This window comes from Scyliorhinus torazame, chromosome 16 (genome assembly GCF_047496885.1).
Source record: "Scyliorhinus torazame isolate Kashiwa2021f chromosome 16, sScyTor2.1, whole genome shotgun sequence".
Classification (NCBI taxonomy): domain Eukaryota; kingdom Metazoa; phylum Chordata; class Chondrichthyes; order Carcharhiniformes; family Scyliorhinidae; genus Scyliorhinus; species Scyliorhinus torazame.
In genome coordinates, this window is record NC_092722.1 from 8,061,120 (window position 1) to 8,086,095 (window position 24,976).

The 24,976-nt window shown below is 46.4% G+C and overlaps 1 protein-coding gene across 13 annotated transcripts in view; it reads right to left on the bottom strand.

Annotated features, from left to right (window-relative positions):
* Positions 1–24,976, bottom strand: part of kif1b (kinesin family member 1B) — a 231,679-nt gene that overhangs the window by 44,112 nt on the left and 162,591 nt on the right. For all 13 annotated transcript variants that reach the window (XM_072477876.1, XM_072477878.1, XM_072477875.1 and 10 more), the window contains 6 exons: positions 24,651–24,736; positions 24,403–24,532; positions 16,854–17,016; positions 11,118–11,208; positions 10,258–10,376; positions 8,729–8,784 (listed from right to left, as the gene is read on the bottom strand). In XM_072477876.1, coding sequence (XP_072333977.1) covers positions 8,729–8,784; positions 10,258–10,376; positions 11,118–11,208; positions 16,854–17,016; positions 24,403–24,532; positions 24,651–24,736 — 645 coding nt within the window. The remainder of the gene's footprint in view (positions 1–8,728; positions 8,785–10,257; positions 10,377–11,117; positions 11,209–16,853; positions 17,017–24,402; positions 24,533–24,650; positions 24,737–24,976) is intronic.

A 24,976-nucleotide genomic window follows, 5' to 3' on the forward strand; every position in this document is an offset into this window, starting at 1 on the left:
GGCACGTGGCGCAGTGGTTAGCACTGCTACCTCATGGCACCGAGGACCTGGGTTCAATCCCGGCCACCTGTCCGTGTGGCGTTTGCACATTCTCCCCGTGTCTGCGTGGGTCTCACCCCCACAACTCAAAGATGTGCAGGGTAGGTGGACTGGCCACGTTAAATTGCCTCTTAATTGGAAAAATTTAAAGAAAAAAGAGCAACGTCAATATTTAGACGCTACACTCCAGAGACTGGACGATTATGGAAGGAGTACGGAAGGATAAATGTGAATTCTTCAAAACTTCTACTGAATACCTGGGGCACGTCATAGGTGCAAAGGGACTGCAACAATTGCCTTCAAGAGTTAAAGCCATAACAGACGCACCTGCACCTCAAAACATAAATCAATTTCAATTGTTTTGGGGTGTTTTGAGGTTGGAGCTATGGATTCTCACATAACGCCCAATAGTGAAGAGAGGCCAACAGCGTTTACATCAAGATCCTTGAACAAAGCAGAACTGAACTATCCACAGATAGGGTATGAGGCTCTAAGCATCATTTTGGATCCAAACGTTTTTACCAATGTCTATATGGAAGGAAATGTACTTTTACGAATGGATCATCGATCACTGACAATGATACTGGGCCGCACACCGGTATTTCATCTCAAGCAGCGAGCCAGGTACAGAGAGGGATATTGCTGTCATCAGCACATACTACACGATAAAATATTGTCAATTAAAATCGCCATGGGGACGCTGATGGACTCTCTAGATTACTGTTACCTCATGAGTTGTCAATGAATAGTTCGAGTGGTAATATTTTCTATTTCGAAGAGGTCGATAACACTCCTGAAACTGCAGGACGAAGTTAAGAACTATACCAGAAATAATCCACTCCTGTCAGAGGTTATGGACATGGTTCTTCATGGCAAGACTACAGGAGAAAACTTGGAGTTGAAGCCATATGTTACCCAAAATCTCGAACTGTCCGTACAGGCTATCTCCTCTGCGGAATGAGGGTCATCGTTCCGCCATTGATAAGGAAACATATCCTAAACCAACTTCATGAAGGTCATTGTGGGGTAGTAAGGACGAAGGGCATAGCCAGAAGCTCTTTTTGGTGGCCAGGGCTCGATAGTGAAATGGAGAAGGCGGGCAGGTGTTTGACTTGTGCAAAAGTTCGAAGCCTGCCGCCACTAGCACCCTTACACCCATGGGAATGGCTGAAAGGGACAAGGCAAAGAGTTCATACAGACTATGCCGGACCATTCGAAGGATGAATGTTTTTCATTGTGGGAGACACGAACTTGAAAAGGCCCGAAGTCCCCATTATAAAGACTACGTCCACGGAGAGAACAATAGAAAGACTGGGTGAGACTTGGTGCAACGACAATGGGCCACAGTTCAATTTGTGAGAATTCACAAATTATCTAAAGGAAAATGGAATCCAACACATCCAATGTTCTGCTCATCATCCTGACACAAATGGGTTGGCTGAAAGATTTGTTCAGACAATGAAGCATCATTGAAGGTAACTCGTGAGCAAGGATCATTGTCTAAACCAATGACATATAGGAATACAACACATTCGACAAGCCAAAGTCCGCTGGCATTATTCATGGTAAAATATCAGTTACGCAGAGTGTTTGATTTGCTGAAGCCGCCTAAGACGAGATTGTTGAGAGGAAACAGCGATTCTGCGAAAGCATGGAGAGAAAACTGCGCTTAAACCCTTGATTCAACATGAAGGATAGAGGAGTTTGTCAGACACGAGAGAGTAAAATTCAGAGCGGCAGGTAGCCTTCGCAAAAAGCAATGAAGGTTATGTATCGGGGAGAGGTTGGCAGACTTGGCATTAAATGATGAGTGAATGATGAGATTAGATGATGAGCGGAGGCCACTGAAGGAACAACTGGTCTGTGGAGCAAGTCAGGTTTTGCGACGCGAGAACAGGGCTAAATGCCATGTTCTTCAGAAACGTCAGGAAGCATTGGCAAAGAACTACACCACCAGTGAGGAGTGGGTACCTGCCGTCGTCTTAGCACAGATAGGACCGGTCTCCTACACCGTTAAGACTCGGGACAATGTAGTGTAGGGGAGACACGCTGATCAACCTTTAACAACTAGAACGAGTTTGCCAGAGACAGAGTCAACCGAGAGTCAACAGCAAACAGCCAAGTGAGGACCGAGACATTCCTGAGAACCCGACAATACCAGAAACAGCTGTGGAAGATAATACCCCCAAGTTGAGGACACCTCAATACCGAGTCAACCTCCGAACACCATGTTGACTTCGGTTGAGAAAACGATGGACGGTGCCCAAAATAAACTCAAAACACCAGAGGTTACAGTCAACACGAGAAAGCAGACGCCCGAGGACCAACAATCACACGAATCAACGTCCTCCAAAACAGCTAATTTATTGGCTGTGTTAATAATTGCCGATATTGTAAATTTTGATTGTTAACGTTGTATTGTGTTTCATTGCAGGAACCTCTAAAGTAATGAGGGAGAAAGTGTTGAGTATTCATGTTTATTACTAGTTCAAACAAGGTCACTTTAAGAGCTTGATCACGTGACATACTGATGACTTTATCGGCCGTTTGGGCGGGCGAAAGGGCAGCCTGTAAACGCCTTTCCAATAAAGCTTTTTGTTTATACTTTCATGGTCTGCAAGCCTTGCCTTTAAAAAATATCACACAATTGTTCTGCTGCTTTTACTCAAAAGTGTCTGATCTTGGTGCCAATTTTTAAATTCAGACTCCATTCTCCAACGCACAAGCCCCTTGATTTGAGAAAGTTGTGATTATGCGAGAACAACCAGCCTTATTCACTCGATATTCCCCCCTCCACCACTCAACTCATTCTCACAGTTTAAAAATATGCTCAATATAAAAAAAGCATAAAAAATACATTTCACATGGCAAATATCAGACACGCACACTGTTAATTAAAAACTGATGGAAAACAACAGGACAAAAGCAACAAGATTAATAGTTACATCTATCAGAACTCATCCAGAGAGAGAAAACTAGTCAGCAAAGTTTATATTGATGTGAAAAAAATTTTTTAAAGCAGATTTTTTGGTTGAGGTTTTCTTTGTCGCAACTATTTGTTAGACTTACTTCGGTGGTAGGCAAAGTAATGGAAAGGGTACTGAAGGATAGGATTTCTGAGCATCTGGAAAGACACTGCTTGATTAGGGATAGTCAGCACGGATTTGTGAGGGGTAGGTCTTGCCTGACAAGTCTTATTGAATTCTTTGAGGAGGTGACCAAGCATGTGGATGAAGGTAAAGCAGTGGATGTAGTGTACATGGATTTTAGTAAGGCATTTGATAGGGTTCCCCATGGGAGGCTTATGCAGAAAGTAAGGAGGCAAGGGATAGTGGGAAATTTGGCCAGTTGGATAATGAACTGGCCAACCGATAGAAGTCAGAGAGTGGAACCCGGTTACCAGTGGCGTACCGCAGGGATCAGTTCTGGGACCTCTGCTGTTTGTGATTTTCATTAATGATTTGGGTGAGGGAGTTGAAGGGTGGGTCAGTAAATTTGCAGACGATACGAAGATTGGTGGAGTTGTGGATAGTGAGGAGGGCTGTTGTCGGCTGCAAAGAGACATAGATAGGATGCAGAGCTGGGCTGGGAAGTGGCAGGTGGAGTTTAACCCTGAAAAGTGTGAGGTTGTCCATTTTGGAAGGACAAATATGAATGCGGAATACAGGGTTAACAGTAGAATTCTTGGCAATATGGAGGAGCAGAGAGATCTTGGGGTCTATGTTCATACATCTTTGAAAATTGCCACTCAAGTGGATAGAGCTGTGAATAAGGCTTATGGTGTGCTAGCGTTCATTAACAGAGGGATTGAATTTAAGAGCCGTGAGGTGATGATGCTGCTGTACAAAACTTTGGTAAGGCCACATTTGGAGTACGGTGTACAGCTCTGGTCGCCTCATTTTAGGAGGGATGTGGAAGCTTTGAAAAAGGTGCAAAGGAGATTTACAAGGATGTTGCCTGGAATCGAGAGTAGGTCTTATGAGGAAAGGTTGAGAGTGCTAGGCCTTTTCTCATTAGAACGGAGAAGGGTGAGGGGCGACTTGATAGAGGTTTAGAAGATGATCAGGGGAATAGATAGTGTAGGCAGTCAGAGACTTTTTCCCCGGGTGGAACAAACCATTACAAGGTGACATAAATTTAAGGTGAATGGTGGAAGATATAGAGGGGGGATGTCAGAGGTAGGTTCTTTACCCAGCGAGTAGTGGGGGGCATGGAATGCACTGCCTGTGGAAGTAGTTGAGTCGGAAACATTAGGGACCTTCAAGCAGCTATTGGATAGGTACATGGATTACGGTAAAATGATATAGTGTAGATTTATTTGTTCTTAAGGGCAGCACGGTAGCATTATGGATAGCACAATTGCTTCACAGCTCCAGGGTCCCAGGTTCCATTCCGGCTTGGGTCACTGTCTGTGCGGAGTCTGCACGTCCTCCCCGTGTGTGCGTGGGTTTCCTCCGGGTGCTCCGGTTCCCCCCCACAGTCCAAAGATGTGCAGGTTAGGTGGATTGGCCGTGATAAATTGCCCTTAGTGTCCAAAATTGCCCTTAGTGTTGGGTGGGGGTGCTGGGCTATGGGGATAGGGTGGAGGTGTTGACCTTGGGTAGGGTGCTCTTTCCAAGAGCCGTTGCAGACTCGATGGACCGAATGGCCTCCTTCTGCACTGTAAATCCTATGATAATCGATGATTAATCTAGGACAAAGGTTCGGCACAACATTGTGGGCCGAAGGGCCTGTTCTGTGCTGTATTTTTCGATGTTCTTTTTTCTATGTTCTATTTGACCATAGGCAAGAACAAGACAATAGATTGACAAGGGGGCACACAAAAGGTTATCGGGGGTGGGTAGGAATGGGGGTGGGTAGGAATGTGGGCTTGAGGTTACAAGCAGATTAGCCAGGATTTTATTGAACAGCGGAGCAAGCTCGAGGGGCCTGCTCATAATTTGTACGTTCGAATGTTTTGAGGATATTTTAACTGCATGCAAAAAAAAACGTCCATTCACCAAATACGATCTGTCAGAGAATAGTACTAATTACCTTAACAAAGTTTTATATACATGTTGGTGTTCTACATATGATATAAAATTGGACTAGAAACGTGAACACGTGTTTCTTTCTCCACAGACGCTGCCAGACGTGTTTTTCCAGCTTTTTCTATTTTAATTTCACAGTTCCTTTCAGAAAAATGTTTTTACCCCCAATTAAGGGGCAATTTAGCGTGGCCAATGCACCTGCCCTGGACATTGTTTTGGGAGTCGAGACCCACGCAGACACGGGGAGAATGTGCTAACTCCACATGGACAGTGACCCAGGGCCAGGATCAAACCCAGGTTGCCCCAATTCATTTCAGATTTCCAGTATCGGCAGTAATTTTTTTTATTTTGGTGTTTTACGTATTTGTTCTGTACACTCAGTTTCACTCTAGGAACCTGGTGACTAAAACACGAAACAATAAGGGATGAACTAACCCAGTATGACATTCATCAAGGTCACTCCCATGGACAAGTCATCTTGCCTGGTACGGACTCAAACGTATGCTTGGAAGGGTACCTCGCACTTCTAAAGAGGACACACATGATAATGTCTCCTAGCTGTATCTAACTTCTCTTTAATGCAGCTGACAGTTCATCCGGCTTTCTTTCATCAACTCAGCTTGCTCCACAGACCAGTTGTTCCTTCAGTGGCCTCCTTCACTCATCATCCAATCTCACCACTTTGCTCATCATTTTAATGCCACGTCTGACAACCTCCCCCCGATATATAACTTCATTGCTTTTTGCGAAGGCTACCTGCCACTCTGAATTTTACCCTCTCGTGTCTGACGAGCTCCTCTATCCTTCATGTTGAATCAAGGGTTTAATCGCAGGTCTCTCTCCATGCTTTCCCAGAATCACTGGCACCAATAGAAAACCTTGTAAGACCCAAAATTGACATTAATAATAATATACTAACGCTTATTGTCACAAGTTGGCTTCAATGAAGTTACTGCGAAAAGCCCCTAGTCGCCACATTCCCGCACCTGTTCGGGGAGGCTGGTACGGGAATTGAACCCACGCTGCTGGCCTTGTTCTTCATTACATGCCAGTTGTTTAGCCCACTGTGCTAAACCAGCCCCCGTGACCTCCACCATGACTTCCTGACTGGCTTCATCTGCCTATCTATTCTTTGTGACCTGTGCTACATTGCATTATGGTCCCCGCCATTACAACTAAGTCGTAAGAAAATTTAAATGTTCCATTTTTGCCCCTTTGTCATCTGACTGAACACAACCAGATGGTCAATTTGGATAAAGCAGCTATTTAAGAGGTAAAGATCGATAAGCAGGTGTTCTGGATGATCATGGTGGCGTAGTGGTATTGTCACTGAACTATCAGCTCAGAGACTCAGAGTGACGCTCTGGGGACTGGGTTCGAATCACACCACGACAGGTGATTAATTCAAAATCTGGAATTCAAAGCCGAACGGTGACCATGTCGGTTGTCGTAGAAACCCACCTGGGTTCACCAATACCCGACAGGGAAGGAAATCTGCCGTGCTTACCTGGTCTGGCCTACATGCGACTCTAGACCCAAAGCAATGGCTTTGAAACGGCGTAGCAAGCCTCCTCAGTTCAATGGCAATTAGGGATGAGCACTTAGCAATACCGACCTTGGCAGCAACACCCATATCCCATAAAGGAATTTTTAAAAAATCTACAATATACCCTCTGTAGCATTATAGAAATGTACAGCATGTGAAGAGTTAATGCCATGTTACAATTAGCGACTAGATGGAGCTAGAGACAGTACTATAAAAGGCACTGACACTCAGGCTTCTGGGAAAGAGTGGAGTAAAGAAGAGGAGACTGGAGTGACGTGCATAGTAGAGCTAGAGAAGATAGAATATAGTTATAGTTAGAATATAGAGATAGTGTTAGTGAGTGTAGTTTAATAATCTATTCATTACTACAGGAATAAGTGTTGAACGTTAATTTTAGTAGTGTAAATATTTAGCTTTGTTTAAAAAAAAAATTTTTTTTATTTTTTAAAAAGAGTACCCAATTATTATTATTTTTTTCCCCAAGGGGCAATTTAGCGTGACCAATCCACCTAACGTACACATCTTTGGGTTGTGGGGGTGAAACCCACACAGACACAGGGAGAATGTGCAAACTCCACACGGACAGTGACCCAGGGCTGGGATTCGAACCTGGGTCATCAGCGCCGCAGTCCCAGTGATAGCACTGCGCCACATGCTGCCCCTCATGTTTAGCTTTGTTGATGAGCATTGCTTCAAGTGTCTTTGTGAACACTACGCTTTCCATCCTGAAGTCAACCTCACAAAGATCACCACACACTCCATATCCAAATTTGCAAAACTCTCAACAAGAATCACTTAAATGGGAAAATTGGCCAGGTCAGTGATAACTCCACTTTGGATAATTTTCTAGTATAAATTCTGATCGCAAGAAATCGGAAGGATTTCACACCCAGATCAAATTCCTGGACTTCAAATGTTGTTTCGCGGATACCATTTGGGGGAGAACGAACTAAGCTTGAGACAATGAATAAAGATCCAAGGTGAGGCACAAACACACAACATTGTTAAAATAAAGATATATTCCAAACTATAGATTGAGCTTCACAAAGCACTCTCTACGCTAATAGAGCATCTACTTCAGTACCACATGGTGCACTAGCGGGTCACAATGGAGGTTGCAATTTGTACATCTGATCTGCAAAAATGCAGATGTGACATAGGGTAGGACAACACTGGGTAGGGTCCTAAGCATCGCTAATTTGCCGTGGCTCTGTGCCGGTTACCAACCGTGATGCTTTGGAATTTTCAGAACGTGACAATTGGGAAGAGGATTCAAGAGGAATGCTGGCAGCTGATCGGCGCTGTCGATGAATGAGCCAGCAGCAGAGGAGACAAATGTGTTGGCGTTGTCAGAGAGAGCATCAAGCAACTGTACATTTACATAGCCAGACATCAGATATCTAATCAACTCAATCTTTCGCTCATGGTCTGAAATGGAAGAGAAATCAAGGGCATGGATAGTGCAGAGGGCAAAGGGTGGGGGAAGAATAAAAGAAAAAAAAAAAAAAGAAATATTTAACATGCGAAAAGATTTTAAAAATGTTTTGGTTTACAAGTCTTGATATTAATTCTTCTTCTCTTCAAAACACAAATCTTCCTTGGGAATAATTCTAAAATCATTCCATATCTTTAAGCGTTTATTTAATAACATTAAATTAATATCAAAAGTCCTCTTCCTTTGCGACTTTAGAGACATTGCCATCCACATCGCATTGCTTCTGGTTTGTATGAATTGCTTTTTACAATTGACCCACTCCGAAGCCGAGGGAGGTTGAGGCGGGGGACCAAGGCCGAGGGGCCACAGCCAAGTGAGGTCGAGGCGGGGGGGGTCGCAGCCAAGGGAGGTCGAAGTGGGGGGGCCGCACCCAAGGGAGGTCGAAGTGGGGGGGCCGCACCCAAGGGAGGTCGAGGTAGGGGGGGCTGCACCCAAGGGATGTCGAGGCGGGGGGGGGGGCGCAGCCAAGGAAGGTCGAGGCAGCTGCACCCAAGGGACGTCGAGGGGGGGCGCACCCAAGGGTGGTCCGGGGGGGGGGGGGGGGTTCATGAGTGAGATTGGATGTCACTGAAATTACAAATTGCCCACATCCAAAAGGTTGCTTCAGAACAGACTCACCTGGCTTTGAAAGAGGCATTGGAGGAGGGAAATACTTGCGAGCTGGCTGCGGTGGACTGTGAGCAAAAATAATGATAGAAAAGGTGAGTTTGCAACGTTCTCCAAATTGAAAATCGAATGTAGACAGATCTAAGAATGAACCAGTTGAGAGAGCCCACCGTACTGACACCTTGCTTAAATTGTACTGTAGTCTCTCTTGAGTAAGATATGACTGAGTAATAGGGGATACGGTAGCACACTAGTTATTGTTGCCAGACCGGTAATCCAGAGGGCTGGAATAATAAACTGCAGGTTAGAACTCAAATCTCACCACAGCAACCGAGGAACCTAAATTCAGTTCATTAAATAAATATCGAACCAGAAAAATGCTGAACTCGGTACTGGTGAGCGCCGAACCGGCTTGATTCACTCTTGTCCTTTCGGAATGATGTGTGCTTGAAACCGCAATCGGTTCGGCTCTCAGCTGCTCTCCGAAATGGCCTCGGTGAGACGCTCAGCTGGAGCCAAGGCTGTGGTTCACCACCATCTTCTTATGGGAAATTAGGGCTGGGTAATAAATTCTGGCTTTGCTGGCTTTCCAGGAGTGAAAAAAGAAAAAATATCTGTGCAATATTTTACCCATGAACTAAGAGAACTGCTCACCAGCGTTCAGTTAGAATCCTGTACACCGCAGCAATGCAAAACGACTCACGTTTTAAAATACATATTGGACTCCAAAATGCACCTCTGTGCGCCGTGGCTTATTTTAAGAATTCTTTCACAGGATGTGGGCTTGCTGGTTAGGCTGGTGTTTTTATTGCCAACCTCCAAGTGCCCTTGAGAAGGGGTGGCATGGTAGAACAGTGGTTAGCACAGTTGCTTCACAGCTCCAGGGACCGGGTTCGATTCCCCGCTTGGACCACTGTCTGTGCGGAGTCTGCACGTTCTCCCCGTGCCTGCGTGGGTTTCCTCCGGGTGCTCCGGTTTCCTCCCACAAGTCCCGAAAGACGTGCTTGTTAGGTGGATTGGACATTCTGAATTCTCCGTGTACCCGAACAGGCGCCGGGGTGTGGCGACTCAGGGATTTTCACAGTAACTTCATTGCCGCGTTAATGCAAGCCTACTTGTGACACTAGTAAAGATTAAGATTATTATTATTAAACTGATGTCGAGCTGCCTCCTTAAACCGCTGCAGTCCATCAGTTTGTCGGAACACCTAGTGTTGGTAGGGAGGGGAGTCCAATGACACTGAAGGATCAAAATCCTGGAACTCCCTCCCTCCCTGTGGCTGCGACCACATGGACTACAGTGCCGGATCACCACCATCCTCCCAATTGGCGATGGGCGGTAAAAACGCTGGCCCAGTCAGCGAGGATCTGCAACAGGGTTTTTAAAAGCTACGGAGTTGGGGGACGAGGTGGGGGAGAGGGAGGCATGCAGACAGGGCCTAAAGGATGGTTTTCACTCCATCCTTGTCACACGAGTTCGATTATTTACCTAAAAAACATCAAACTTTCAAAGCTTTTTACAATTCTCGACATGGATTTTACCTCTTAAAATCTTGTCCTTGGTAATAATAAGGGTGCTGTTGGTAGTGCCCAAATACTTCAAACACGATAGGCTGCGTCTTGATGTATTCTACAAATGATTCAGTTACTTCCACAGCAACCTAAACGAACAATGGAGACCATTTTAAGGTGAGGATTTCAACTCACTTTGGGAAGACATTTAAAATTTGGGTTCTGTTGCAATCTACACAAAACCCCTGGGGCCGGGCCGATTAGGCCCCCCGTGAGCCTCGTGGAGACTGAGCTTCCCGCTGAGGGCAGATGTTCTTCATCAGCGGGGGAGCTATTCAGGACATAAAAACTCCGGGCCGAATGTGGGCCGGGTCCAGGTAGCCCCTTCTGAATGGATGGATTTGTTTATTGTCACGTGTACCGAGATACAGTGAAAAGTATTTTTCTGCGGACAGCTCAAACAGATCATTAAGTCCATGAAAAGAAAAGAAAAATTGGGCAACACAAGGTACACAATGTAACTACATCACACCGGCATCGGGTGAAGCAGTTCAGTCCATGAGAGGGTCGTTTAGGAGTCTGGGAACAGCGGGGAAGATGCTGTTTTTGTGTCTGCTTGTGCGTGTTCTCAGACGTTTGTATCTCCTGCCCGATGGAAGAGCGAGTAAGCCGGGTGGGAGGGGTCTTTGATGATGCTGCCCGCTTTCCCCAGGCAACGGGAGGTGTAGTTGGAGTCAATGGGTGGGAGGCTGGTTTGTGTGATGGACTGGGCGGTGTTCACAACTCTCTGAAGTTTCTTATGGTCTTGGGCTTCCTCGAACTCAACAGATATGTAACTGTGAAATGGTTGGTCAAGCGTTTGAAAAAAAACATTGGTGTCTCAGACTCACGTTTTGCACATGGTAAAAGCCAAGGGGGGTACCCCGACCACTGTTCTTCAGGGGCTCAGTCGAGAAGGCCTCATCATGGCGATGCAGGAAGCTGGTAACAAACAAATGTATCCAATGACAATCAAGTTAAACATGTCAACACCTGCGTTGAAATGCTGGATGGGGAGGTTTGACGTAAGCAACTTAAACTATCAGATATTGCTCATCGCAATTTCAACATTGCTGAAACGAGTGGCAGGCTGTCAAAAGACTTTCAGTCTAGCACTCATCAGGACAAATGCAAGAATGCCAAATTTCAACAATTGATATTACAAGAGAAAAGGTATGTTGATGGGTTGGCAAGACTGATTGGCTGAGCCGTTCCCATGGAGAAAGTAACGGAAATGGCAAGGCTTGAACAAATACCTATTGTTTGTAGATAACTGGTCCCTGTCTATGAAAGTAAGGTGTGAATGATCGCTGTGATTGTTTGAAATTTGGTATTCTTGCATTTGTCCTAAAGCGAGATGACCAGCTCTGGCAACCCGTCTCGCTTTTCAGCAACATTCATGTTCTGTTCTACCAGGCAACTGTTAATTTGCAATTTGTACCTTGAGTTCCTGATTTCAATTAAAGCTATTAATTAATTACGATGATGTGGAGATGCCGGCGTTGGACTGGGGTGAGCACAGTAAGAAGTCTTACAACACCAGGTTAAAGTCCAACAGGTTTGTTTTGAATCACTAGCTTTCGGAGCGCCCGAGGAAGGAGCAGTGCTCCGAAAGTTAGTGATTAGAAACAAACCTGTTGGACCTTAACCTGGTTTAAGATTAATTACTATGATCAGTTTTCAACATTGAATCATGGCAGTCTGGTGGGTATTGCTTTACAGAGGTTATGACATTAGACAAGAAACCCAACAAGAACTGTAAAGTTCTGATGCAGGGCCATGGACTTAAACATTAACTCGGTTTCTCTCCACTGATGCTCCCAATTTTTGTTTTTATTTCATGAAACTGCATTCAATACATGTCAAGTTCTCGCAAGAAACTCCGAACTCTGATTAAAAAGCTAGAGTCAATTCGTTAATGTCCTTTGGAGTAGGAAATTTGGTTTGGACATGTCTCCAATCCCAGGCTGCAGGCTTTAATACTTTCTAAAGCGACCGAGCAATTTATAATCCCCGCTTGCATTTACAGAGCACCTTTCTCGCCAATTAGACGTCTCAGTGCTTTACAGTAAATTAATCACTTTCAAAGTGTGGTCACTGTTTATTTTACATTATTATTCATTCATGGGCTTTCGCTGGATAGGCCAACATTTAGTGCCCATGAGAAGATAGTGGTGAGCTGGCTTCTCGAGCCGCTGCAAACCACAGCGCTATGTTTGGTGCAACTGAGTGACTCACTCGGCCATTCCAGCGTCTTGTTGTGGTAAGGATGACAGATTTCCTTCCCTAAAGCGGTTCAGTGAAACAAATTGGGTTTTTACGGCAATCAACAACGTTTTCATGGTCACCGTGAGAGACAGGGGGGAGGTGGGGGGAGGGGGAGAGAGGGAGAGAGAGAGGGAGAGAGAGAGAGAGAGAGAGAGAGAGAGAGAGAGAGAGAGAGAGAGAGAGAGAGAGAGAGAGAGAGAGAGAGAGAAAAAAGAGAGAGAGAGAGAGAGAGAGAGAGAGAGAGAGAGAGAGAAAGGGAGGGAGAGAGAGAGAAGAGGAGAGGGATGGAGAGATGGGGAGGAGGAGAGAGGTGGGAGTGGGATAGAGGAGGAGCAGGAGTGGGATAGAGAGGAGGGTGAGAGAGTGGGATAAAGAGGATGGGGAGGGGATAGAGGAGGAAGAGGCGAAGGAGGGGGGAGTGGGATAGAGGAGGGGGAGGGGAGAGAGAGGAGGAGGGGAGAGAGAGGAGGAGGGGAGAGAGAGGAGGAGGGGAGAGAGAGGAGGAGGGGAGAGAGAGGAGGAGGGGAGAGAGAGGAGGAGGGGAGAGAGAGGAGGAGGGGAGAGAGAGGAGGAGGGGAGAGAGAGGAGGGGATAGAGAGGAGGAGGGGATAGAGAGGAGGGGGATAGAGAGGAGGGGGGGATAGAGAGGAGGAGGGGATAGAGAGGAGGAGGGGATAGAGAGGAGGAGGGGATAGAGAGGAGGAGGGGATAGAGAGGAGGAGGGGATAGAGAGGAGGAGGGGATAGAGAGGAGGAGGGGATAGAGAGGAGGGGGGATAGAGAGGAGGGGGGATAGAGAGGAGGAGGGGATAGAGAGGAGGGGGGATAGAGAGGAGGGGGGATAGAGAGGAGGGGGGATAGAGAGGAGGGGGGATAGAGAGGAGGGGGGATAGAGAGGAGGGGGGATAGAGAGGAGGGGGGATAGAGAGGAGGGGGGATAGAGAGGAGGGGGGGATAGAGAGGAGGAGGGGATAGAGAGGAGGAGGGGATAGAGAGGAGGAGGGGATAGAGAGGAGGAGGGGATAGAGAGGAGGAGGGGATAGAGAGGAGGAGGGGATAGAGAGGAGGAGGGGATAGAGAGGAGGGGGGATAGAGAGGAGGGGGGATAGAGAGGAGGGGGGATAGAGAGGAGGGGGGGATAGAGAGGAGGGGATAGAGAGGAGGGGATAGAGAGGAGGGGATAGAGAGGAGGGGATCGAGAGGAGGGGATCGAGAGGAGGGGATCGAGAGGAGGGGATCGAGAGGAGGGGATCGAGAGGAGGGGATCGAGAGGAGGGGATCGAGAGGAGGGGATCGAGAGGAGGGGATCGAGAGGAGGGGATCGAGAGGAGGGGATCGAGAGGAGGGGATCGAGAGGAGGGGATCGAGAGGAGGGGATCGAGAGGAGGGGATCGAGAGGAGGACATAGAGAGGAGGACATAGAGAGGAGGACATAGAGAGGAGGACATAGAGAGGAGGACATAGAGAGGAGGACATAGAGAGGAGGGTATAGAGAGGAGGGTATAGAGAGGAGGGTATAGAGAGGAGGGTATAGAGAGGAGGGTATAGAGAGGAGGGTATAGAGAGGAGGGTATAGAGAGGAGGGTATAGAGAGGAGGGTATAGAGAGGAGGGTATAGAGAGGAGGGTATAGAGAGGAGGGTATAGAGAGGAGGGTATAGAGAGGAGGGTATAGAGAGGAGGGGATAGAGAGGAGGGGATAGAGAGGAGGGGATAGAGGAGGAGGGGATAGAGGAGGAGGGGATAGAGGAGGAGGGGATAGAGGAGGAGGGGATAGAGGAGGAGGGGATAGAGAGGAGGGGATAGAGAGGAGGAGGGCGGCAGGAGTGGGTTAAAGGATGGAGGATGGTACAGGAAACAGGGGGAGAAAGGGAGTCCATGTGTTTGTTGCACCAGACGTGTGGCCAAGAATAGCAATTGAGGCAATTATTCGAAAATTATTTATCAGCACATAAAACAAAACCATCTAATTCTACCTAAATTGGTATTTGCTTCACCCCACATCCTAGCTATTATTATAGAAAATAGTGAGAATGAAAATGCCAATGTGCATCCTTAAAAATATATTAGCTTCTTATTGCAACAACCTCAGCAGCCAAAATAATAGCTTGTTGGCATGTAAGGATATGAAGAAACTAGACAGTGAATCATCACCTTGGAACTGAGGAGCTAAGGAAAACCGTGAAAAAATTGTAAGCTTAGTCAAAAGGTAAAAGGAAGCATCTAAAAACTGACAAAGCCCTTGAAGAGTACAGTGAAAGTTGGAAGGGCTAAAAGGGGCCATGAAGTGTCTTTAGCAAACATGGTCAAGGAGAATCCCAAGGCTTTTTTTATGCATATATTCGGAGCAACAGGGTAGCAAGAGAAAGAGTAGGCCCACTCAAGCACAATGGAGGGAAGTTGTGTGTGGAACTCCAGGAAGTGGGTGAAATCATTAATGAGTACTTCGTATCGGTATTCACCAGGGAGAAAGACATGACGGATGTTGAGGTCAGGGATAGGTGTGTGAACACTCTTGGGAATGACAATATATCAAAGGAGGAAGTGTTGAGTATCCTAAATTGCATTAAGGTAGACAAGTCCCCGGCGCCGGATGGGATCTATCCCAGGTTACTGTGGGAGGCAAGGGGAGAAATAGCTGGGGCCTTAACAGATATCTTCACATCCTCTTCGACCACAAGTGAGGTTCCAGAGGACTGGAGAATAGCCAATGTTATTCCCTTGTTTAAGAAAGGAAGCAGGGACAATCCAGCAAACTATAGGCCGGTGAGCCTGACATCAGTGGTGGGGACGCTTTTGGAGAAGATATGGAGGGACAGGATATATGTACATTTGGAGGACAATGGTCTAATTAGTGAAAGACAGCATGGTTTGTATGGGGAAGGTCATGTCTCACCAACTTGATTGAGTTTTTTGAAGAGGTGACAAAGAAAATTGACGAGGGAAGGGTTGTGGATGTAGTTTATGTGGACTTTAGTGAGACGTTTGACAAGGTCCACATGGTAGACTGGTACAAAAACTAAAATGACATGGGATTCGGGGTTGGCCTGGCTAGATGGATACAGAACTGGCTTGGTTATAGAAGACAGAGTACCAGTGGAAGGGTGTTTTTCAGAATGGAGATCTGTAGCTAGTGGTGTTCCGCAGGGATCAGTGCTGGGACCTCTGTTGTTTGTAGTATACATAAATTATCTGGAGGAAAATGTGGGTGGTCTGACTAGTAAGTTTGCCGTTGACATTAAGATTGGCGAAGGTGCTGTTAGTGTCGAGACTAGTCAGAGGATACAACAGGATGGAGATAGATTGGAGACTTGGGACACAGAAATGGCAGATGGAGTTTAATCCGGACAAATGCGAGGTGATGCATTTTGGAGGATCAAATAGAGGAATGAATTATACTGTAAATGGCAGAACCCTTAGATAGTGGAAACACAGGTGGCCAAGGTGATTAACAAGGCATATGGCATGCTCACCTTCATCAGCTGGGACATTGAGTACAGGAGTTGGGAAATCATGTTGCAGCTGTATAAAACCTTGGTTAGGCTGCATTTGGAGTATTGCGTGCAGTTCTGGTCATCACATTATCAGAAGGACGTTGAAGCTTTGTAAAGTGCAAAGAATGTTCACCAGGATGTTGTGTCTGGTCTCGAGGGTGTTGGCTATGAGGAGAGGTTGAATAAACCAGGACTTGTTTCACTGGAAAGACAGAGGTTGAGAGGAGATCGTAAGAAGCCTTACAACACCAGACAGGTTTGTTTGGAATCACTAGCTTTCAGAGCGCAGCTCCTTCATCACCTGATGTGCTCCGAAAGCTAATGACTCCGAACAAACCTGTTGGCCTTTAACCTGGTGTTGTAAGACTTCTCTAGCCCAGTTCAACACCGTCATCTCCACATCGAGGTGAGAACTGATGAGGTCTACAAAATTATGAAGGGCATAGATAGGGTGGGTAGTCAGAGGCTTTTTCCAAGGGTGTGAATGACAATTACAGGTTTAATGTGGGGGGGTTAAGGGTGATGTGCGGGGTAACTTTTTCCATACAGAGTGGTGAGTGCCTGGAACGCGCTGCCAGAGGATGTGATGGAAGCAGGCACATTAGCAACATTCAAGTGGCATCTCGATGGGTCCATGAATAGGGAGGAAATAGAGGGATACGGACAAAGTACCGGCAGAAGTTTAAAAAAAAATTAGGACATCATGATTGGCACAGGCTTGGTGGGCCGAAGGGCCTGTTCTTGTTCTGTACTTTTCTTCTTTGTTCTTTGGAAATCTAGAGTAAATGGTATCCACAGCTGGATACAACTGCAAATAAGTTGCTTACTTGAACTGACAAAAGATGTCTGCGTATTCCGGTAAGATCCCACTGGCCTGTAGCACCGTGACTCGGAACGTGAAAACACTGCCAATTTTCAGGTGTTCGGCGATGTCGTCAGAAATTCCCTCCAGGGATAGTTTGGGGTCCAACTCGGTGTCCAATTTAAAATCTGCCGTTCAAAAGACCCCGACGTTAAAGCATTAATCTAATAACTGAACCCAAACACAATTTAAATCATTGAGCTCCCAATACACGACAAGAGGTGAACAGGTGGATAGCCTCTTCCTGGTGAAGCTGGACCCTCGAGAGGATTCAATGTGTTATTTACCTTAATTTTTAATAATTAATCGGCAAACTCAAAAAAGGGACCACTCTCATAGAACATAGAAAACACAGCACAGAACAGGCCCTTCGGCCCACGATGTTGTGCCGAACCTTTGTCCTAGATTAATCATAGATTATCATTGAATTTACAGTGCAGAAGGAGGCCATTCGGCCCCCTGAGTCTGCACCGGCTCTTGGAAAGAGCACCCTACCCAAACTCAACACCTCCACCCAACACCAAGGGCAATTTTGGACACTAAGGGCAATTTATCATGGCCAATCCACCTACCCTGCACATCTTTGGACTGTGGGAGGAAACCGGAGCACCCGGAGGAAACCCACGCAGACACGGGAGGACGTGCAGACTCCGCACAGACAGTGACCCAAGCCGGAATCGAACCTGGGACCATGGATCTGTGAAGCATTGTGCTATCCATAATGCTACCGTGCTGCCCTCAAGAACAAATAAATCTACACTATATCATTTTACCGTAATCCATGTGCCTATCCAATAGCTGCTTGAAGGTCCCTAATGTTTCCGACTCAACTACTTCCACAGGCAGTGCATTCCATGCCCCCACTACTCTCTGGGTAAAGAACCTACCTCTGATATCCCTCCTATATCTTCCACCTTTCACCTTAAATTTATGTCCCCTTGTAATGGTTTGTTCCACCCGGGGAAAAAGTCTCTGACTGTCTACTCTATCCATACCCCTGATCATCTTATAAACCTCTATCAAGTCGCCCCTCATCCTTCTCCGTTCTAATGAGAAAAGGCCTAGCACCCTCAACCTTTCCTCGTAAGACCTACTCTCCATTCCAGGTAACATCCTGGTAAATCTTCTTTGCACCTTTTCCAAAGCTTCCACATCCTTCCTAAAATGAGGTGACCAGAACTGTACACAGTACTCCAAATGTGGCCTTACCAAAATTTTGTACAGCTGCATCATCACCTCACGGCTCTTAAATTCAATCCCTCTGTTAATGAACGCGAGCACACCATAGGCCTTCTTCACAGCTCTATCCACTTGAGTGGCAACTTTCAAAGATGTATGAACATAGACCCCAAGATCTCTCTGCTCCTCCACATTGCCAAGAACTCTACCGTTAACCCTGTATTCCGCATTCATATTTGTCCTTCCAAAATGGATAACCTCACACTTTTCAGGGTTAAACTCCATCTGCCACTTCTCAGCCCAGCTCTGCATCCTATGTCTCCCCAGGGTAGAGGGGTCAATTACGAGGGGGCATAGGTTTAAGGTGAGAGGGGCAAGGTTTAGAGTAGATGTACGAGGCAAGTTTTTTATGCAGAGGGTAGTGGGTGCCTGGAACTCGCTACCGGAGGTGGTGGTGGAAGCAGGGACGATAGTGACATTTAAGGGGCATCTTGACAAATACATGAATAGGTAGGGAATAGAGGGATACGGACCCAGGAAGTGTAGAAGATTGTAGTTTAGTCGGGCAGCATGGTCGGCACGGGCTTGGAGGGCCGAAAGGCCTGTTCCTGTGCTGTACATTTCTTTGTTCTTTGTTGTTGTCTCTTTGCAGCCGACAACAGCCCTCCTTACTATCCACAACTCCACCAATCTTCGTATCGTCTGCAAATTTACTGACCCACCCTTCAACTCCCTCATCCAAGTCATTAATGAAAACAGCAGAGGACCCAGAACTGATCCCTGCGGTATGCCACTGGTAACTGGGATCCAGGCTGAATATTTGCCATCCACCACCACTCTCTGACTTCTATCGGTTAGCCAGTTCGTTATCCAACTGGCCATATTTCCCACTATCCCATGCCTCCTTACTTTCTGCAGAAGCCTACCATGGGGAACCTTATCAAATGCCTTACTAAAATCCATGTACACTACATCCACTGCTTTACCTTCATCCACATGCTTGGTCACCTCCTCAAAGAATTCAATAAGATTTGTAAGGCAAGACCTACCCCTCACAAATCCGTGCTGACTATCCCTAATCAAGCAGTGTCTTTCCAGATGCTCAGAAATCCTATCCTTCAGTACCCTTTCCATGACTTTGCCTACCACCGAAGTAAGACTAACTGGCCTGTAATTCCCAGGGTTATCCCTAGTCCCTTTTTTGAACAGGGGCACGACATTCGCCACTCTCCAATCCCCTGGTACCACCCCTGTTGATAGTGAGGACGAAAAGATCATTGCCAACGGCTCTGCAATTTCATCTCTTGCTTCCCATAGAATCCTTGGATATATCCCGTCAGGCCCGGGGGACTTGTCTATCCTCAAGTTTTTCAAAATGCCCAACACATCTTCCTTCCTAACAAGTATTTCCTCGAGCTTACCAGTCTGTTTCACACTGTCCTCTCCAACAATATCGCCCCTCTCATTTGTAAATACAGAAGAAAAGTACTCGTTCAAGACCTCTCCTATCTCTTCAGACTCAATACACAATCTCCCGCTACTGTCCTTGATCGGACCTACCCTCGCTCTAGTCATTCTCATATTTCTCACATATGTGTAAAAGTCCTTGGGGTTTTCCTTGATCCTACCCACCAAAGATTGTTCATGCCCTCTCTTAGCTCTCCTAATCCCTTTCTTCAGTTCCCTCCTGGCTATCTTGTATCCCTCCAATGCCCTGTCTGAACCTCGTTTCCTCAGCCTTACACAAGTCTCCTTTTTCCTCTTAACAAGACATTCAACCTCTCTTGACAACCATGGTTCCCTCACTCGACCATCTCTTCCCTGCCTGACAGGGACATACATATCAAGGACACGTAGTACCTGTTCCTGGAACAAGTTCCACATTTCACTTGTGTCCTTCCCTGACAGCCTATGTTCCCAACTTATGCACTTCAATTCTTGTCTGACATCATCGTATTTACCCTTCCCCCAATTGTAAACCTTGCCCTGTTGCACGCACCTATCCCTCTCCATTACTAAAGTGAAAGTCACAGAATTGTGGTCACTATCTCCAAAATGCTCCCCCACTAACAAATCTATCACTTGCCCTGGCTCATTACCAAGTACTAAATCCATTATTGCCCCTCCTCTGGTCGGACAATCTACATACTGTGTTAGAAAAGCTTCCTGGACACACTGCACAAACACCACCCCATCCAAACTATTTGATCTAAAGAGTTTCCACTCAATATTTGGGAAGTTAAAGTCACCCATGACTACTACCCCGTGACTTCTGCACCTTTCCAAAATCTGTTTCCCAATCTGTTCCTCCACATTTCTGCTACTATTGGGGGGCCTATAGAAAACTCCTAACAAGGTGACTGCTCCTTTCCTATTTCTGACTTCAACCCATACTACCTCATTAGGGTGATACTTCTCGAACTGCCTTTCTGCAGCTGTTATACTATCTCAAATTAACAATGCCACCCCCCCCCCCCCCGCCTCTTTTACCACCCTCCCTAATCTTATTGAAACATCTATAACCAGGGACCTCCAACAACCATTTCTGCCCCTCTTCTATCCAAGTTTCCGTGATGGCCACCACATCGTAGTCCCAAGTACCGATCCATGTCTTAAGTTCACCCACCTTATTCCTGATGCTTCTTGCGTTGAAGTATACACACTTCAACCCATCTCCGTGCCTGCAAGTACTCTCCTTTGTCAGTGTTCCCTTCCCCACTGCCTCATTACACGCTTTGGTGTCCTGAATATCAGCTACCTTAGTTGCTGGACTACAAATCCGGTTCCCATTCCTCTGCCAAATTAGTTTAAACCCTCACAGAGTGCTAGAAAACCTCCCTCCCAGGATATTGGTGCCCCTCTGGTTCAGATGCAACCCGTCCTGCTTGTACAGGTCCCACCTTCCCCAGAATGCGCTCCAATTATCCAAATACCTGAAGCCCTCCTTCCTACACCATTCCTGCAGCCACGTGTTCAGCTGCACTCTCTCCCTATTCCTAGCCTCGCTATCACGTGGCACCGGCAACAAACCAGGGATGGCAACTCTGTCTGTCCTGGCTTTTAACTTCCAGCCTAACTCCCTAAACTTGTTTATTACCTCCACACCCCTTTTCCTACTTATGTCGTTGGTACCAATGTGCACCACAACTTCTGGCTGCTCCCCCTCCCCCTTAAGGATCCTGAAGACACGATCCGAGACATCCCTGACCCTGGCACCCGGGAGGCAACATACCTTCCGGGAGCCTCGCTCGCGACCACAGAATCTCCTATCTATTCCCCTAACCATTGAATCTCCGACAACTATTGCTTTTCTATTCTCCCCCCTTCCCTTCTGAGCCCCAGAGCCAGACTCAGTGCCAGAGACCTGGCTGCTAGGGCCTTCCCCCGGTAGGTCATCCCCCCCAACAGCATCCAAACTTGTTTTGAAGGGGAACGGCCACGAGGGATCCCTGCCCTGTCTGCCTGTTTGTTTTTTTTCCCCCCTGACTGTAACCCAGCTATTCTTGTCCTGTACCTTGGGTGTGGTTACCTCCCTGTAACTCTTCTCAATCACCCCCTCTGCCTCCTGGATAATCCGAAGTTCATCCATCTTCAGCTCCAGTTCCCTAACACGGTCTTGGAGGAGCTGAAATTGGGTGCACTTCCCGCAGGTATAGTCAGCGGGGACACCGGTGGTATCCCTCACCACCCACATCCTACAGGAGGAGCATGCAACTGGCCTAGCCTCCATCCCCTCTTACCTGACAGAATATAGCCGCCCTGTGGACTAACTAGATCTCTGCCCTCCTTAGAGAAGGTTGAGGAGGATTTGATAGAATTATTAAAAGTCACGAGGGACAGACTGGGGAGAATGTATCGACATCAGTGGAAGGGTTGGTAACGATTGATTTATGGTGAATCACAAAACAGGCGACACGAGGAGCAACCTTTTTTTGAGTGGCTACAATCTGGAATGCACTGCCTGAGACGGTGGTGGAGGAACATTCAATGCAAAAACAGGCCTAAAGGCAAAACTGTACCGGGCGGCACGGTCGCACAGTGGTTAGCACTGTTGCTTCACAGCGCCAGGGTCTCAGGTTCGATTCCCGGCTTGGGTCAGTGCCTGTGCGGCGTCTGCACGCTCTCCCAGTGTCTGCGTGGGTTTGCTCCAGGCGCTCCGGTTTCCTCCCACAAGTCCCCCAAAAAAAGACGCGATGTTAGGTGAATTGGACAATCTGAATTCTCCCTCGGTGTACCCGAACAGGCTCCGGAGTGTGGCGGCTAGGGTCTTTTCACAGTAACTTCATTGCAGTGTTAATGTAAGCCAACTTGTGGCAATAACAAAAGATTATTATTAAAGGGGAAGAGCAGGGGACTCGCTAAACTGCTCTTGTAGAGAGCAGGCGCAGACTTGACCTTCCCTTGTGTAAGAACCATTCTGTGATTCTATGTTCCGAGGAAGAGTCATATTGGAAATGTTAACTTGGTTTCCCTCTCCACAGATGCTGCCAGACCTGCTGAGTTTTCTGTTTTTGCTATGATCCTATAAAATCATCTGAAATAGAGACATAATCTATTAATCCATTAACTTAATTAAGGAACTAGATTGGAACATGATCCTGGCAAATAACCCAAGTTCATTGTGTTAAATGCTTCGTCATTTAATTTGCAATGTTGAAGTGTGGGAGGTGCGGCGGAAGCCCGGCAAACCACGCACATACGTTTTGGTCGTGCCCGGCACTGGAGGGGTATTGGAAGGGAGTGACGGGAGTGATTTCTAAGGTGGTGAAGGCCCGGGTCAAACCAGGCTGGGGGCTAGCTCTATTTGGAGTTGCAGATGAGCCGGGAGTGCAGGAGGCGAAAGAGGCCGACGTTGTGGCCTTTGCGTCCCTAGTAGCCCGGCGTAGGATTCTACTCATGTGGAAGGAGGCGAAACCCCCCGGACTGGAGGCCTGGGTAAACGATATGGCGGGGTTCATTAAACTGGAGCAGATAAAGCTTGCCCTGAGAGGATCGGCTCAAGGGCTCACCAGGCGGTGGCAGCCATTCCTCGACTACCTAGGAGGAACGTTAGAGGGAAGACAGATGACCAGCAGCAGCAACCCAGGGGGGAGGGGGGGGTGGAAGTTTTAGTTTATGTTAAATGACTATGTTGTTTAGCCATTTGTTTATTGTTAAACTTTCTTTACTGTTATGTTTGTTCTGTAAGGGGAAAAAATTTTGTTCGAAAAAAGAAAAAAAAAAATTTCAATAAAACATTTTTTAAAAAAAATTTGCAATGTTGTTGTAAATTCAGTTTCAAAGTAGCTGGAATATTTTGTTTTTGTTCGTTGTTACTTCAACAGAAGAGAGGATTCCTAAATTGTAAACGGTCATGTTAGCTTATTTAGAATAAAATGTACAGAGGGAGACGAGAAAGGCAGTTCTTTAAAATTCCCTCATGGGACGCGGGGGCAACGTTGGCTGGGCCAGCATTTATTGCCCATCCCGAATTGCCCTCGAGATGGTGGTGGTGGTGAGCCACCTTCTTGAACCGCTGCAGTCCCCGGGGAAGGAGACCCTCATTTATAATTGATCCTATTTAAAAGCAGAATACTGGCAGCAGACAGGAGTTTGACCTTTGGGAAGAGATGCTGCAAGCAATCTGGTGCCGCCCTGGTTTGGAGCGAAAAGGGACAAGCTCTTCCCAGAGGCCAGGCAAAAGATCTGCTCAAGTGTTCACATCGAACTGTGGGCAATGTTCTGCAGCAGGGTGCACGATACAGCCCACTGCCCCTTGGGGGAGAAACAGCATCTTGTGAATCGTGTGCGACACAAGTATTAAATCAACTTAATCAGGTACATTTTTCTCCACATATTGAAAAGGGCATTGCAAACTTACAAGCACTGATGCCAAACCAATTCTGCAGAAAAAAAATGGAATTTTACTGTACTTCAATCCTAACATTTGTCAATTCCAATTGGAGTTATTACTTGTGCTCCAATGTAAATGTGAATACCTATGGAGAGTGAAATTTCAATAGCAACTTTCATTGCAAGTTAAAAAGAATTGACCTGAATTTTTAAGTACTGTATTCACTCAGTACTCTATTATTCTTAATAGGATTTCGACAAAATCCTCATCAGTAAGATTTATACAGCAGCTTATAATATGATTTCTAGGACTAAACTTTGACAACACTGTACAGTAACCGCTATTGAAATGGCTTTGCTTTCTGGATTATATTGAACGTAGTCAAGAGGTTCAGGCAACTGAATTCATTTGCACATCTGAGGTAATCTTATTACATTCTGATTAGCAATTGCTGTTGGTTTACAATGTCAATGTTGCTTCAAGCTTACTATAAATAATTTACCCAGTTCATTGATTCTGTTCATCTCCTCCAAAGGGGTGATGACCTCTGTACTCTGACCCTGCCCTTCTACAATCCTAAGTTCCTCCAGCGACAGCCCAGAACGTGACATTACTACGGAAGAAATATCACTCTGCAAACAGAACAGCAAAGAACAAAATGAAAAAAAAGATAACAATAATCTAGGCACGTGTCAATTTAGATATGCAAGTCTGTGGTGGCAGTTTAAGATTCAGCAAAGCTGCACGCACCTCTCTGAAGCTCTCATCATCGAATGAGATTTTAGCAGTGCCGGATTGCCGTACACCGGATCCATAGTCTGGTGCCTCCTCGTCAGCTAGGTAAGAGATAGACATTCAGCATGAAATCCACACAAATTTGAGTTGAACACAGACTCTTCTACAAAATGACAGAATGAGAATATTACAGTCAACACAAAGGGCAGAATTTCAAAAGGAGTTTTTTTTTTCTTCAAACAATTGAGACAACTCCATCCCTCAAGAAGCTTTTCCCCCAATTCAGACAACAGAATTGGACCCGCACCATTTTATCTTTTTAAAGCCGCGGAAGAAATTAA